The sequence below is a fragment of the Idiotropiscis lumnitzeri genome, chromosome 4 (genome assembly GCF_059441095.1).
Source record: "Idiotropiscis lumnitzeri isolate Australia: NSW breed Sydney's pygmy pipehorse chromosome 4, RoL_Ilum_1.0, whole genome shotgun sequence".
Taxonomy (NCBI): domain Eukaryota; kingdom Metazoa; phylum Chordata; class Actinopteri; order Syngnathiformes; family Syngnathidae; genus Idiotropiscis; species Idiotropiscis lumnitzeri.
The window spans coordinates 25,226,828-25,242,130 of record NC_142394.1 but is presented as its reverse complement, the minus strand read 5'-3'; the positions used below and the strand labels follow the sequence as shown (position 1 = coordinate 25,242,130).

The 15,303-nt window shown below is 49.2% G+C and overlaps 2 protein-coding genes across 6 annotated transcripts; both read right to left on the bottom strand.

The window, feature by feature from the left end:
• Positions 1-29: 29 nt before the first annotated feature.
• LOC148338771 (E3 ubiquitin/ISG15 ligase TRIM25) lies at positions 30-5,403 on the bottom strand. 5 transcript variants are annotated; one of them, XM_088295134.1, is made up of 9 exons: positions 5,280-5,382; positions 4,603-4,663; positions 2,541-3,173; positions 2,352-2,460; positions 1,707-1,805; positions 1,391-1,624; positions 1,287-1,309; positions 1,057-1,205; positions 30-994 (listed from the first exon to the last, which is right to left on the bottom strand). In XM_088295134.1, exons 3-9 carry the CDS (start codon positions 3,158-3,160, stop codon positions 663-665), a joined length of 1,566 nt encoding a protein of 521 aa, XP_088151260.1. In that variant the 5' UTR covers positions 3,161-3,173; positions 4,603-4,663; positions 5,280-5,382; the 3' UTR covers positions 30-662. The 5 variants fall into 5 exon arrangements, with proteins under 5 accessions (XP_088151260.1, XP_088151261.1, XP_088151262.1 ...); XM_088295135.1 differs by having other exon boundaries at positions 5,257-5,304; XM_088295136.1 differs by lacking the exon at positions 4,603-4,663 and having other exon boundaries at positions 5,280-5,403.
• A 956-nt stretch (positions 5,404-6,359) lies between these two features.
• On the bottom strand, positions 6,360-15,302 carry LOC148338770 (FACT complex subunit SPT16-like). Its single transcript, XM_088294765.1, has 24 exons — positions 14,968-15,302; positions 14,021-14,113; positions 13,774-13,944; positions 13,537-13,689; positions 13,316-13,462; positions 13,096-13,247; positions 12,676-12,848; positions 12,511-12,601; positions 12,375-12,448; positions 12,168-12,280; positions 11,809-11,874; positions 11,640-11,738; positions 11,254-11,369; positions 11,022-11,175; positions 10,821-10,948; positions 10,272-10,534; positions 10,082-10,200; positions 9,759-9,997; positions 9,548-9,623; positions 9,266-9,435; positions 9,066-9,195; positions 8,862-8,988; positions 8,702-8,776; positions 6,360-6,704 (listed from the first exon to the last, which is right to left on the bottom strand). The coding sequence occupies exons 1-24, from the start codon at positions 15,031-15,033 to the stop codon at positions 6,604-6,606; spliced, it is 3,096 nt and encodes a 1,031-aa protein (XP_088150891.1). The 5' UTR covers positions 15,034-15,302; the 3' UTR covers positions 6,360-6,603.
• Position 15,303: the final 1 nt, after the last annotated feature.

Sequence of the window (15,303 nt, the reverse complement as noted above, 5' to 3'; positions counted from 1 at the left end):
AATCAGAAATAAGTAACGATTAGACAAACTTTCATTTCAAAAAATATTTTATTAATGTCCCTTTTCACAAAATCCACCTGTATCAAAACAGATTTCTTTCCAACATTCAAATTTAGTAGGCCGAACGTAGCATAGCAACCCATTAAATGTAGTAAAGTGCAAACTCTGGCTTACATTCCAAATAAATTGCCAAGCAATCATTCAGTTGCTAGCGCAATGCAAACCATCTTGAATTTCTGCACACAAAAAAAAATTTCAACTCTTTGGCTAAATTGCATGCTTGAAGGAATTAATGCGAGACAATAAAGTCTCCACTGTTTGTGGCTGGCTATATGCGAGAGGCGGTGACTGGTCGCCAGTCAATCATAGGTTGCATTATTGACAAACAAGAGTTCACATATAATCTAATGTCTCCAAACAACCCAACATGTGGATTTTTTTTAAATGTGGGGGGATAAAAGCCACAAAAGCACTGTGATAACATGAAATCATCATAAGGGTAGGTTTGAGCCACGATTTGAACATTGCTTCTAAGTTTTTTTTAGTTTTTTTTAAGGGAAAAAGACAGTATCATGATAAAAATCAACAATACTGGAGTCACATGCTTGGATTTTACATTCTGCTGTGTGTTCGTGCGTGTGTGTGTGTGTGTGTGTGTGTGTCTAATCGCCCTCTTCCCCATCATCAATATCGTCATAGTCCGCTTCTTGAGCTTCCTCTCCCCCCTCTTCTGAATCTTCCTCCTCCTCCTCCTCCTCTTCTGGGAGGTAAAGTTCATCATAATCACTCAATTCACGACCGTCATTCTCCAGGCCTTCCTCCTCCTCCTCCTCCTCCTCAGCCTCCTCTTCATCCTCGTCCACATCCTCCCCGCTCATCTCATCCTCGCTACCGTCATCAAGTCCATTGCCATCATCAGCTTCGCCGTCTTCGTCCGCCTCCCTGGCCATGTCCTCATTTTCACCTCGCTCCTCCTCGTTATCACCGAGTTGACCTGATGGGAGGAAACGTATCAGCTACAACTGTTGCCGCTCGGTTCGAGACGGACCGGCTTACGTATTAAATTGATGGCTGCAAAGATGTAAAACGTAAAATCCAGATTGAGCAATTTTTGCATTTCCTCCTCCATAGTGATGCCCAGAAGCGCGGGGTCGATGTCTACGTATTCCGGGTCGAACATGTTCTTTTTCAGCAGTTTATGACACCTGGAGTATGGGAGCAAAGTTTATCAAATAAAGTACGTCCAAAAAATAAATAAATACTGCAATAAAGAATTGGATGCTTACTGTTTTCCTGTGGTCTTATAGGCCTGAAGGGAAGACACAACATGAAAGAGTCATGAAACCAAGGGGCCGGTGCGCACAAACTCGTCTACAAAGAAGCAACTCACCTCAATGAAGCGGAACGGGTCGCTTTCCTCCATGAGGCTCTTGATGCCGCAACGTAGCTCGCGCAGACGACTCAGGTCCTGGCAGATGCGGGTGATGTTCTTCTGGATGGTGGACCCGTTGCTTTCGCAGTTGCTGCGCACGCAATCCATCAGTCGGCTCACGAAGGCCGACACTTTCTCCTCCAGATCCTGACGCAGCCTGGCCAAGCAGACCTCGCAGCCCTCCATGAACTTCTGTGGGAGATCAACAAGGGGGCGTGGTCACGGAGAAGCGCGGATCATGTGACATGCCGGAGAGGCCCCCCTCCTCTCTCACCTTGTTCTGTCGTTCCCGCTCTGTCTCCTCGTGGAGCGTCCTCTTGGCAATGCTGTACTTCTTCTGGGTCTTGTTGAGCTGCTTGTGTAAAATCTCTTGCTGGAAGGCACCAAAAATGGCTTCGTCAAACATGCGGTCGCTGTCGGGCGTGGTGACTTTTACATGTTCTCCCAAATTCATTATTGCTTTGTGCCCCGTGCGTATTTCAATACGTTTTAACCAATTTCAGGGACTGACCGATTAAGCCACCGATAATAGCCCTTCAAACATTGAGCATGAATGTTCGCTCTCTCTCTCTCTCTCTCTCTCTCTCTCTCTCTCTCTCTCTCTCTCTCTCTCCCTCTCTCCCTCTCTCCCTCTCTCCCTCTCTCCCTCCCTCTCTCCCTCCCTCCCTCTCCCTCCCTCTCCCCCCCTCTCCCCCTCTCCCCCCCTCTCCCCCTCTCCCCCCCTCTCCCCCCCCCCTCTCTCTCTCTCTCTCTCTCTCTCTCTCCCTCTCTCTCCCTCTCCCCCCCCCTCTCCCCCCCTCTCTCCCCCTCCCCCCCCCTCTCCCCCCCTCTCTCCCCTTCCCTTCTCTCTCCCTCTCACTCACTCTCCCCATCCCTCCCTCCCTCTCCCTCTCTCACACTCTCTCTCGTTCTCTCTCACCTTGATATCGATCATCGTGTTCCTCAGGGTCTTGATTGTGTGTCCCGCATGTCGTCCTTCGATGGTGCATGCATTGCACACGCACACTTCATCATGAAGGCAATAGTACCTGCAAAACAACCAAATTTGAGACTTCCTGAAGGAGTATTGTGGATTCTCGGCGGTGCATGCGCCTCCTCCGACACGTACTTGAAGATCTCATCATGGTCAGGGCACTTTCTCTTCCAGAAGTCCCTGATGGGTTCTGTCAACGGATGCTCTCGAAACGCCGGCAGCTCCAGATGCGGTTTGACGTGCTCAGGGCACATGGACACTTCGCACTTGAGGCACATTTTGACTGCCATGTTGGAGGCGGCGGCAGCCGATGGCATGTCTCCTTTTTCTGGCGATCCGCCGGTGTCGACAGGAGCGACAGCACCTGCTGACTCTGCGGCGGGAGGAGGGCAGTAGTCACATGGGACGCAATCTTGTTGGCCGGTCGGGATGGATGCGACACAATCTTTAAAAGCCTGAGCGGACACGTTGGATGCGGTAGTGGCGGTGGCCGCTCTACGGCGACGGCGGAAGTCGAAAGCAATGTTTGCCAGCTTGAAATTCTTCTGGAAGCTCCTGTTGCAGCGGTGGCTTTCGCGGCACTCCGGGCACTGGAAGCGGCTCTGATCCGTTAATCGCCGCAGCCGATCCAAGCATATCTTACAAAAGTTGTGGCCGCACGGAAGCAGGCGCGGGTCATGAAAGACGTCCAAACACACGGGGCAGGTCAGCTCCTCTTGCAGGACGTTGGACTGGTCTGACAAGCCCGTTGCCATATTGGCGACGGCGCTGAGGAACAAGTGATGCGACAGATGAATGAAGTTCGGCAAATTTGATTATACTATTTGCAATTGACTCCCGACCACTCCAGTCTAGGGTGTAGCACATCCTTGCCCAAAGCGCTACAGGGCAAGGATGAAGGAGAACATAGCGAGAATTTACATAACAATACTTTGATTTTTACGCTCTGTACTTTCTTTAAATTTACCACTCTGATGACTTTACTTACGGCACACATATGACATTCTGATTGCTGGCCTGACATATTTAAATTGTTATATTGCACATGAGAGGGGAGCTCTCCAATCTCGTTGTACACGGAGTATGATGACAATGAGGGGCATTCTGATTCTGATTCTGATACTTTCCAGGTAGGAGCCATCTCATCTGTGTAGAGAGGGTGATTTACGGGAATCACGACAATTCATAACCTGCGGTATTCTCAAGAAGCATTCTTGTATTTCTTTTTACTCGCCTGATTTTGTCTTGAAACACACAGAGCGATACCATGGCACCCAGTATATCCACCAAGGTTCTTATCGCTTTCATCTTGTCTGTAATACTTTTAAAGAGTGCCCCCTAGTGTTCAGACTGAGTGGCACACCATATACTTGAAATGTCTTATAGGCGACATAAAGAAAACTGGGCAAGAATGACGAAACATACAGTTGAATAGTAAAAGGTCCCATGTGACTAGGGATGGGTATTGATTCAGATTCCCAAAATCAAGTTGATTCGCTTCACATGGACCTCATTTGATTTACTTCGACTTTGGATTCAGTTAAGTATTCCATGCAGTACCAATTTTACTTTCATATAGTGGACATTCTCATAAGAATCAAAACATAATCACGATCAAATATATCCGCAAATCTCCCTCACATAATTGCAGGGTAGCATTTCCCACGATGCTGAGCTGTGCGCTGCCTTGCGGCGGTATGAGGTATTACCTCTAAATAGAGTGCGTACACAGGTCTACCAACATTCTTTTTTATTAAGGTAACAAATCAATTTATGTTTTATGAATCGGTATTTGGCTATTAAATGAAAAACTTTTTTTCAACCAAGCTCTACTTATGACAAGTTGTTGCTGTAGTGTATTTTTATATCTACTATTATGGACATTTTAGTAATTCTCTAATAACTGAGGGAATTGGAGACTATCTGCATACGACGAGAAAAAAAATCTCTTTCAAACAAAAATGGTGACAGAGAAGTTTTTTCCCCATCACCAATTCTGCCATGCATAGCGACCCGTCCGGAGGGAAGCTGAGCCAGACCCACACATCAACAACAGAATATACCACATTACTCATATTAAAGTGTTTAAAGTTACGCGAGGGGATACGATCGACAAGTCCAAAGTACAAAACAATCAAGTCAACAAGCTAGCAAATCCTCTTAACGATCTCGTGATTTGGGGCTGCCGTGTACTCACCTTGATGAAGGGACAGACGGGCGGCCTGCTGTCGAAGCTCTCCGGCCAAAAGCGAGGCTGTCTATCACGGAAAAAGGCTGTGAGGACGACCGACTTGGGCGGTCTGGACTAACTGGCCGAGGCGAACAATCCCGAAGCCGCAGTGCACCTGCCTGCCTAGCTCCCGCGTGACGTGTCCATAAACACAATCCGCCTTTTTGACCGCCTGCTCGTTGTACTATTGTTCCAAACAGCGTTTCTTCCTCGAAATTTCCGTAGGTTACACGATAGTGCGGGACGGAAGGATGTGGGATTGACACGAAAACGAAACTGACAGTTGCCAGTTGAGGAGTGAGGCTTTCATCCAGCTACTTTCTGTATGGTACTTGCTAACATCTAAGGAACGCCGTTACACTTTAACAAATGTCGTTAAAATAACATGGCGGTCTGATTAATATTGTAAAATGTCATTTCGTGTATAATAAAAATAAAATAAGCAATATTGGAGTTGTCTAAAGTGAGAATGACGAGACGAAATACTAATGAGACGTTCAAGGTACGCTCCGAAAATTGAGCAGTTGTCAAAATGTGCTCTTAATCTCCTCTTACTTTTCAACTACCAGCGGAAAGTCTCACATTTGACTGACTTTGTAGAAGTAATAATACTTATAATACCTCAGATAGAACAGAACGCTCACCTCCAGTTGGTGCCCGCAGGGAGTTTACTGTGACGTTTCAAGGCGCTTTGGTGCTCGTGACGGTGCAACACGAGTCCAAGAGGTAGCTTTGCGTTACGTCACAGTGACGTTGGTGACCCTCGCTTGCCACGGTTTGTACAATCGAGCAAAAAACTAAATTATAAAAGGTACTATTATGTACGGAAGAGAATTGCATCCTCAGTTTTTCTTGATTCTTCTTGGCAGTCTTGTTGTCAACTATGGGCTGATATTTGTGCCACGAGAAACTGAATCTGAATATCATCTAATTTGAATATTTGAATTAAAAACTGATTTGAATTGAAAAGTGAATTATTGAGTTACATAAATTGCATAATTGCTTAGTTTGAATCAGAATTTTTCCATCCACAATTTATGTAATTCAATTTTCAATTCAAATATTAAAGTTAAGCAATTCACATTCAAATTGATATTTAGATTCAGTTTTTAGTGGCACAAATATCAGGCCACGGGGGTGCCGCTGGATTCCAGATACATAGATCAGAAAAAAACTTCCATCTCACTCTTTGCGAGTGTGATCCTCATTGAAATGAAACAGAAGCGACATCAACATTGGGTATCGATCACATTCTTGAAAGTTTAGCTTGAAAGACTGAGATGGTCGCCCGAGGAATGCAACATGACAAGCAACAACCTCGACAAAGTGACAACTTGACGATGGGGAGTCCATGGAGGCAGGAAATGCAAAATGCGAAAAATTTAAAATATTGAAAAATGCAAATATTTATGCTGGTAGATGCGCGAGGCAGTTTAGAGGGGGGGGGGGGGGGGGAGTGCCTGCTCTTGACACTTCAGAAACAAGTCCACACAAACAAGTCATTTCTTCCTTTTTATTTTATTACAAAAAAAACAAAATCATTCTTAGAATTAAGTACAACAAACATCTACTCAGAAAAGAAGAAAGAGGGGGCAGACTGTGTGTGTGTGTGTTGTTTACAAACCCCATTAAAAAACAAAACAAAAACATCCCCCATGAAAAGTTGTTGAACGTCCTCGGTTGCACGCAACACAAGGGCGGGGCTCATCCGAAAAACACTTGTACTGAGGCGTGTCACGTGTTTTCTTTGGGAGCCAAAAGAAACATTGGTGGTAAAAACGCATTTTGCGCGCGCAGACACACATACACAATTTAGACGGATGAGGAATGAAGAGAAAATGAACTTTGCTGGTTCATCACCATGATGACGTGACGTGACATGGCGGGCGGGCGGTCTCCATGTCCACACACACATGGTGTGAGCCAGTCAGAGTGCAGGAGGGCGGGGTGGGCTGGGGCGGTGCACGTCTAGGACCGCCTCTTCTTCTTGACTGGCGGCAGCGTCGACGAGCGGCTCTTTCGCTTTTTGTTGGACGTGTCCTCATCCTCGTAGTGACTCTCCTTGTCGGCTGCGTATGACAAAAATGAGATTGGGTTTCATCCTCAATTTTACTACCTGGCCATTTTTGGCCAAGTTTACGGCTATCCATCCATCCATTATCCGCCGCTTATCCGGGGTCGGGTCGCGGGGGCAGCAGCTTCAGCAGGGAAGCCCAGACTTCCCGCTCCCCAGCCACATCTTCCAGCTCTGCCGGAGGGATGCCCAGGCGTTCCCAGGCCAGCCGGGAGACGTAGTCTCTCCGGCGTGCCCTGGGTCGTCCTCTGGGCCTCCTGCCGGTGGGACATGCCCGGAACACCTCGCCTGGGAGGCGCCCAGGAGGCATCCTTAACAGATGCCCGAGCCACCTCATCTGGCTCCTCTCTACGTGGAGGAACACCGGCTCGACACCGAGTCCCTCCCGGATGGCCGAGCTTCTCACCCTATCTCTAAGGGAGAGCCCAGACACCCTGCGGAGGAAACTCATTTCGGCCGCTTGTACCCGAGATCTTGTTCTTTCGGTCGCGACCCACAGCTCGTGACCATAGGTGAGGGTAGGAACGTAGATCGACCGGTAAATCGAGAGCTTCGCCTTTTGGCTCAGCTCCCTCTTCACCACAACAGACCGATACAGCGTCCGCATCACAGCGGCGGCTGCACCGATCCGCCTGTCGATCTCTCGCTCCATCCTCCCCTCACTCGTAAACAAGACCCCAAGATACTTAAACTCCTCCACTTGGGGCAGGATCTCCTCCCCGACCTGGAGAGGGCACTCCACCCTTTTCCGACTGAGAACCATGGTCTCAGATTTGGAGGTGCTGATCTTCATCCCAACCGCTTCACACTCGGCTGCGAACCGCTCCAGTGAGAGTTGGAGATCACGGCCTGAGGAAGCCAACAGTACCACATCATCTGCAAAAAGCTGAGCTGAAATACTGAGGTCACCAAACCGGATCCCCTCATCGCCTCGACTGCGCCCAGAAATTCTGTCCATAAAAATTATGAACAGAATCGGTGACAAAGGGCAGCCTTGGCGGAGTCCAACCCTCACTGGAAACGAATCCGACTTACTGCCGGCAATGCGGACCAAACTCTGACATCGGTGGTACAGGGAACCAACTGCCCGTATCAAGGGGCTCGGTACCCCGTACTCCCGAAGCACGCTCCACAGAACTCCCCGTGGGACACGGTCGAACGCCTTCTCCAAGTCCACAAAACACATGTAGACTGGTTGGGCGAACTCCCATGCACCCTCCAGGACCCAGTAGAGAGTGTAGAGATGGTCCACTGTTCCACGGCCAGGACGAAAACCGCACTGCTCCTCTTGGATCTGAGATTCAACCTCCCGACGGACCCTCCTCTCCAGTACCCCTGAGTAGACCTTTCCAGGGAGGCTGAGGAGTGTGATTCCTCTATAGTTGGAACACACCCTCCGATCCCGCTTCTTAAAAAGGGGGACCACCACCCCGGTCTGCCAATCCAGAGGCACTGTCCCCGATGTCCACGCAATGTTGTAGAGGCGCGTCAACCATGACAGCCCCACAACATCCAGAGCCCTAAGGAACTCCGGGCGGATCTCATCCACCCCCGGGGCCTTGCCACCGAGGAGCTTGTTAACCACCTCGGTTACTTCAACCCCCGAGATAGGCGAGTCCACCACGGAGTCTTCAGGCTCTGCTTCCTCAAAGGAAGGCGTGTCAGTAGGATTGAGGAGGTCTTCGAAGTATTCTCCCCACCGACTCACAACGTCCCGAGTCGATGGTATACGGCTATATTATCTCTCTATCGATCCATCCATTTATATCTATATAAAATGTTTTTTTTTTTTTATTGTTTTAATAGACCAAATAAATTAAGAATAATTCCTTAATCAGAAAAAAATATTTTGCAACAAAATTTTACTCAACATAAATTGTTCAATTAATCGAAGGAATAACTGCTAGAATAATCGTTTTCAAAATTATTCAACAGCGACAGCCCAAGTTGAACCCAAGACTGCTGACAATTAGATGAGCAAGCGCCACGCACCTTTCTTGGCCTCTTCCTCCAGCTCGTCCCAGTCCTTGCCGCTCTCCTCCTCGCTGCCCAGTGATGCACTGTAGTCTGCAGGCGACGTCGCACGGCTTTATTGGTCAAGACGCAAGTTTCGCATCGACGGGCGTTCGAGGGAGATGGGGCACAAACGTACCGGAATTCTCCGTCTCGGAGCTGTAGTCTTCATCGCTGTCTTCCTCCTCCACTTCCGTCTCGTCGGCAGAGGGGTTAAATGTCTCGTCCTCCATCTCGGACTCGGAATCTTCTTCGGCACCGCTCCCCTTTGTGGGCAAAGGACACAAATTGAGCCGAGGGTGGCAGCGAAAAGCCACGCGGTGCGGATGAGTGCCGGAAGGACCTCGCTCTCCGGGTCCAGGAAGGACCAGCCTCCTTGCTCAAAGAAGCCCTCGGGGTCATCCACTATGGTCTTCATGATCTTGGTCCAGTTGAGGGACTGGACACCCTCCGTGTACTTGATGTCGCACGAGCTGCACAAGAGAGGAAGAAGGTTTGCTGAAACCGGTGCGGCGGGTGCCTTTTCGGCAAGGGCGTTCTTACTTAAGCCACTCCTTGATGGGGTCCAGGGAGTTGACAGGCACGGCGTTGATCATGGTGACCTTTTTGTTGTAGTCCTTGTAGACGATAACCACATCAAAGTTCTTCAGGTGGAACTGCACACGCTCAAAGTGGACCAGCTCCACCTCGTCCAGAGTCACCACAAACGGCGGCTGCGTGCGTTCATGATTTTGGATTAGGCTTTAATAGTGTTGCCGTTCAAAATGTGTTTCTTCTGTGATCTGCATGCCATGTTTAAAAACAGGTGCGCCTGTGTTCCCTCACCCATTCCGTAACGTTGACGAGGGAACTGGAGGTGGGCTGCAGCAGGCAGGTACTCCTGTAGGGGGCGCCCTGGAAGCTGCAAACACATTGGAGTGCATGTTACTATGGCTGACAGATTCAAAACAAATATTCCAGTGGAATAAATTGCTTGAAAACAGTTTAACAAATGAATTTTAACAAGGGTCGTTACATCAGAGGCGGCGAGACTCACCCCAGGTCCCGGAAGGGAACCTCGAACTCCAGCTCTTCTCGGGTAAGCGTCTCCACTTTCTCGATGAAGTTCTTGAAGGCCGACTTGAGCTTGTGCCGCATCTCGCGCTCCATCTGCTCGGCGTAGAGGTCGTCGCGGTCGTGCATGTGCTGGTGCTTGCCCAGGTCGGTGGTGATCTCGCCCACTTCCGTGTAGAACTGCACGTCAGTGTGGCGGCGCTTGCCGAACATGATGGCGTTCTACGAGGGGAGAGCAAAGTGGACACTCTTCAGCCTGACTCGGGAAGAACGTGGCCGCGTTTTCCCTCGAGCACCTGGCGGCACCTTGAGGTGGAAGTGCAGGACGATGATCATCTCGCCGTCGCACGGCTGGAAGATGGCGTGCTTGATGTTGTTGTAAAGGATGTCCACTTTATCGCCGCGGACAGACGTGAAACGGAAACCTGGCCGGGGAGACCAGCAGGATTGAAACGAAGAAGGGTGTCGCGGGCGAAGGCGCGACCTCCGACCTTACCGTTGGTGTGCGCCTCCAGCGAGCCCTGCATCCTCTTCTGAGCGATGTTGGGTCGGATGTAGAGGTCTTTGAGTTTGGGGTTGCTGCGATTTAAATTGATGACCAGTGAGTCCTGCTTGACGATGCCCTCCTTCTCCTTCTCCTCGGCTTCCCGCGTCTTGTAGCGCTTCTGCACCTCCTTGATGATGCGGAAAGCGTTCTGCAGGTTGGTGGATGGCACCGAGGTGTCGCCGGGCGCCTTCAGGTTGGACGCGCGGTACGTGCTAAAGGCGCAAGAAACAAGCGTCAGTTGACAGCTGGAAATTCACGTCGAACATTACTAGTCCATCTGGTGACGCGATGCCAAGACCAGGAAGACGAAGACGACTGAGATGAAGAAAAAGGCTAAGAAGAAGAGTGCCGGCCGGACGGAAGTGCAGTTAAAAATAAATAAATAAATAAATAAATTTTAAAAAAGGCAGGGTGACGATGATGAACGGGTGGTCCGGCAAAATTTACCGACGCGCCCACGTTATTCTCAACATTAAAACAAATCAGTCCAATACGTACATTTCTTTAACAAAAGTGGCGTCCGGATTGGGGAAGATGTTCCCTTCCTGTCGGCCCAAGGAGCTGCCGGGAACGTAGAAGTTGATCCTCAAGTACGTGTAATCTCCTTCCACAGACATACTGATGTTCTAGCCAACCACAACAGAGGTCAGGAGTAGTCAAACTCGGCAAGTGGCGAGAAAGGAGGCCGAGATGGCGTACCTTGATAGTGGCGATGTGAAAGGGCGTGGCAATGCCGAAGATGGGCATGACGACCGTCTCGTATTTCTTATCAATGAAGATCTTCATATCTCGGATGTCTTTCTCTCTGGGCATCTGGGACACGTTCTTGTAGGACACGTTGGATTTTCTGGCCCTAAAGAGAGAGGAAGTTGTCGGAAGTGGAGTCCGGTTCTCGAGCTGCTGCTGATTTTAATCTGCAGCCGACACTCACTTTTGGATCTGCTGCTCGCCCTTCTGCTCCGTCAGTCGCCGCTTGGCCTCCTCGTTCAAACTGTTGGCAAGCTCCTTTTGGTGGGCGCGCCGCTTCTCCTCTGCCGTCATCTCATTCTGAGCACACACACAAATTCACGTCATGGGTGGATCAACACACGAAACACAAACACACATGCGGTGGTGAAATGCTGATCATGGAAACATGAATATACAAATACACAGGCACAAAAAAAAAGAAAACACTTTTTGTCATCAGCGAGGGATTTGAAATGAAATGCTGACTACTTACCTTCCCAAGTAGCTAGTAAAGACCAAAAAGACGCACACGCTTAGTCAGCAGCTCTCACGTGCGCATCAGGTCAACGCACCGCCACGTCAACTCACCCGGGTTCTGTCGGCCAGGAGCGCCGCGCCGCGAGCGCCCTTCCCCAGCAGCTCCTCGGCATCGTCGCCATCCTCCTCCTCGTCTTCCTCGTCGTCGTTCTGAGAGAGGCCACGCGTTCAGAAGACGGCAGCCACACAACAGCGGGACTTGTCGAGAAGTTGCGCTTACCTTGAGGAAGATCCCCACGTTTTTGATCTTCTTCTTGACCGGCGTGAGGACTGTCGCCGCCTCCTCCTGTCACCGCCACACGCGCACGATTTGTGGGGCAACAACCGACGACAAACAAAATCGATTATCAAATCATGTTCATCAGTTTACATCAAACAGCTTTTCGCTTCAGAAACGGCGAATGAATCACTCGCTCTATTTGGTTTTGTTTCATAATTAACACTTTTAGAAATAGTCGTCAAAAAAAGGATTTTGAAAAACTTTATTGCCAAGTTAATTTTTAATCCTTTCTAAAAATCAAATCGATTCTTTAAAAAAAAAAAAAAGGGATTGCACCAGCTTGCGTGAGTTCAACTCACCTCGTTGATCTGCACCGTGTCACCAACAAACAAGGCATACTTCTTCTGCTCTTCTTTTTTGCCGTCTTTATTCGTAAGGTCGGCAAAGCCTAAACTGACACTCAGCACCATGCCTGCCAGACACACGCACACGCACCAACAAAGAAAGAAATGAAAAACCCCGCCACTGGCCACTATTGTGGTCAGAATTTAACACGACATTGGTACCTTTCTTCAGTTTGTACTGATTCTTGGAGTTCAACACCAAAGAACCTTCTCGGAACTCGATGCCCATGGCAAACCTGCAAACGATCCACATGTGAGACGAGCGTGCTACGGTGCGCCATTCTTCCCGGGAACCTACCCGAGGTTTTTGGTCAACTTGGCGACGAGATCCACTTTCTCCTTCTTTACGTATTCTAGAACAGTGTTGTACGCGTCACAGATTTTCACACCTGGGGAAAAGCACCCAAGTCAAATAAACAAACAAAAAGTCCCACGGCGCCCATCGCCGAGCTCATGAACGCACCGTGCTTGAGCTCCTTCAGCAGCTCCTCCTCCACCTGCAGCAGGAAGTTGTAGTTGTCTTGCATCTCCTGGGGGGGGTCCACCATGAGTGTCCGCACCAGGTTGGAGCAGTACGACTTGTAGCGGATGCCCATCGCACACGTGATGGCACCAAAGTGCATGTGGTTCTTGTCACTGGCCGGGAGAAAACAAATCCATTTAGCAGTCTCCTACTTCTTTGGCTTGAATCAAATTTTGGGCATTATAAGAATTTCGGTTCTTGGACAATATGCCGGATCTTCTGTGTATACTTCATGCTCTGATATGACTTCAGATATCAGAATCGGCATAACACACTTGAGTCGTGACAATTATATTGAAAAAAAATAATAATAATACAATAACAACCATATGAACTGTTAAGAGGCAGTTAACGACCTACCTGACGACGCTAAACTTGAGGCTGTAATTTCCGCCGCTCTGGATGATGGGAGGGTAACACATCTCCACAGTAGAAGGGTCCACCCCACCCAAGTACTTCTTCTCCTCGATTGCCTTTTCCACAGACTCGGCCAGTTTGCTGTGGCGCACTTTCTGTTGGCGGGGGAAAAAAACAGGTGAGGGGGCGGATGCCGTTTTTGCCCCGAATTAGGCGTCCTCACCTCATCCGCGTCGACAATCTCCATGACTCGCTCCTTAAAAAACTTGGAGTACATCTCACTGGTGATGGCCGCCGCTTTCTTCATCAGGCCGAGCTCAACGTCCTCCTTCACCGCCATGGTGTACGCCACCACGGCGCTGATGTCCACCTGCAAGCAAAGAGGAAGTGACATCACACTCCTTTGGGGAAATGCCCGGCCGGCAGCCGCCAAGCTCGACTCGCCTTCTCCAGTCCCTCGGCCGTGAGCGTGTCGTTCCAGCTCTTCATGTACTCGCCGGGAAATTTGTCCTTGCTAAACACACCAACAGTCTTCCCTTCACGGCTGCCGCGAATTGCCTCTATCATCCTGTCAAAGTTGGGCTTATTGCTCTCATTCTGAAAGACAAGCGGCGTCCACCAACGTTACTTTTTTTTTTTCCCCTATAAGAAGTCGAATGAGGGTAGGTCGGCGCATCTTACCTTTTCTCTGGTAAGAAGAGTGATGGGCGGGACACCGTTGGCGTTTTCGTTGCCCTTCGTTATGGCCACCTGTTTCAGGAAGTCCACTTTCTTCTTGCTGGCGAGGAAGAGGATCTTGGTATCACAAAAGACCATGATGGTGTCCGTCACCTCGTATCCAAATAGCCAAGTCTGAAGACAGATTAAGAGCGTTAATAAGACAAGGCCTCGTTATGTACTGGCTGATTCATGAACCACATGCTCTCACCTGTATGGCTGTGGATTTGGCATAGACAATTTCCTCATCCACTCCAACAGACACCACAATGGCATCAACTTTACCAAACTCATCCTCTCCTTTCTGGGAAGAAAAATATGATATAGAAGCTTATAATGACAAGTCTTTCGAATTGAGTCACTGACAATTACAGCTGGCTTGCTCAATTTTAATCAAGTTAAGTGAGAAAAATTAACAGCGAAAATGCATCTTTAAAACGAATAATGGTCTGGCATGTAGGGACACTCGGCACTAGCGTCCCCTTGTGGTCTGAATATGTAACTACCGATCTATACACAAGCCAGATACGCATTTGCAAATCGCCACACGCTTTTGTCATCAGTCTACGGCAGGACTGTACCAAAAGTCACAAATAATACACATTACACATTTGTGACTGTGGTTACAGATACGGATTCTTTTTACACATTTGTGGATCGGGCTTTTGCTGCAATAATGGACCCATATAGGTGCACTTTCACTTCTTTTAAAAAGTGAAAACTTTCCAAAGGTTTGCCTCTGGGAAATTTGACATATATCACTGGCATCGTCTTTAAATGCCCCGTCTGATCATACAGATCTCGTGTGACTTCCAACACATTGATGCGGACCATGTGTTACGCTCGAGAACAAAAGTTGAGCTGCTCTTGCCTATTTGCACGCCTCCTCTCAACCACTCACTTGCCTGCTAGCACTAGCATGAAGCAGAATTGCTGGTCGTGGCGACAAAACGTCAGCGCAATCGACTGTCAGGAATTTCTTGGTGGTAGCGCGTTGCCTGGGTGCAATTTCTGCCCCGACGACGCGCACCTTTGCAGAATAGCAACTGCGTTGATTCGGTGCTGTGCTAGCTAGCGAGCTAGCTAGCGGGCTAGTTAGCTTAATAGTGATCTGGATTCGACTGGACCGGCAGCTACGAGTGCCGCTCACATGTTTACCTTCCAGTTGCCATAGAGTCTCTTAATCCGCCGGTAGTACGCTTCCTTGTCCAGGTTAGCCGCCATGGTGAGTCTGGTGCCGCACACTCTGCCGCCGCCGCCGCCACCGGCCTCGCGTTCAGCTCAGCAGGCCGGATGGTGAAGATGAGGAAGATGATGATGATGATGATGCGTGTGAACGAACACGACGCGGCGTCGTCCTCTTCTTCCTCCGCGCACAAATGATGCCGCCGCTAATACCACTCGCTTTTAAGATGTGGATAGGCAAAGGAAATGTAACGGATTCGTGTTTCTCTTCCTTCCGAACACGCGCACCAATAAACGAGTCCACCTCCT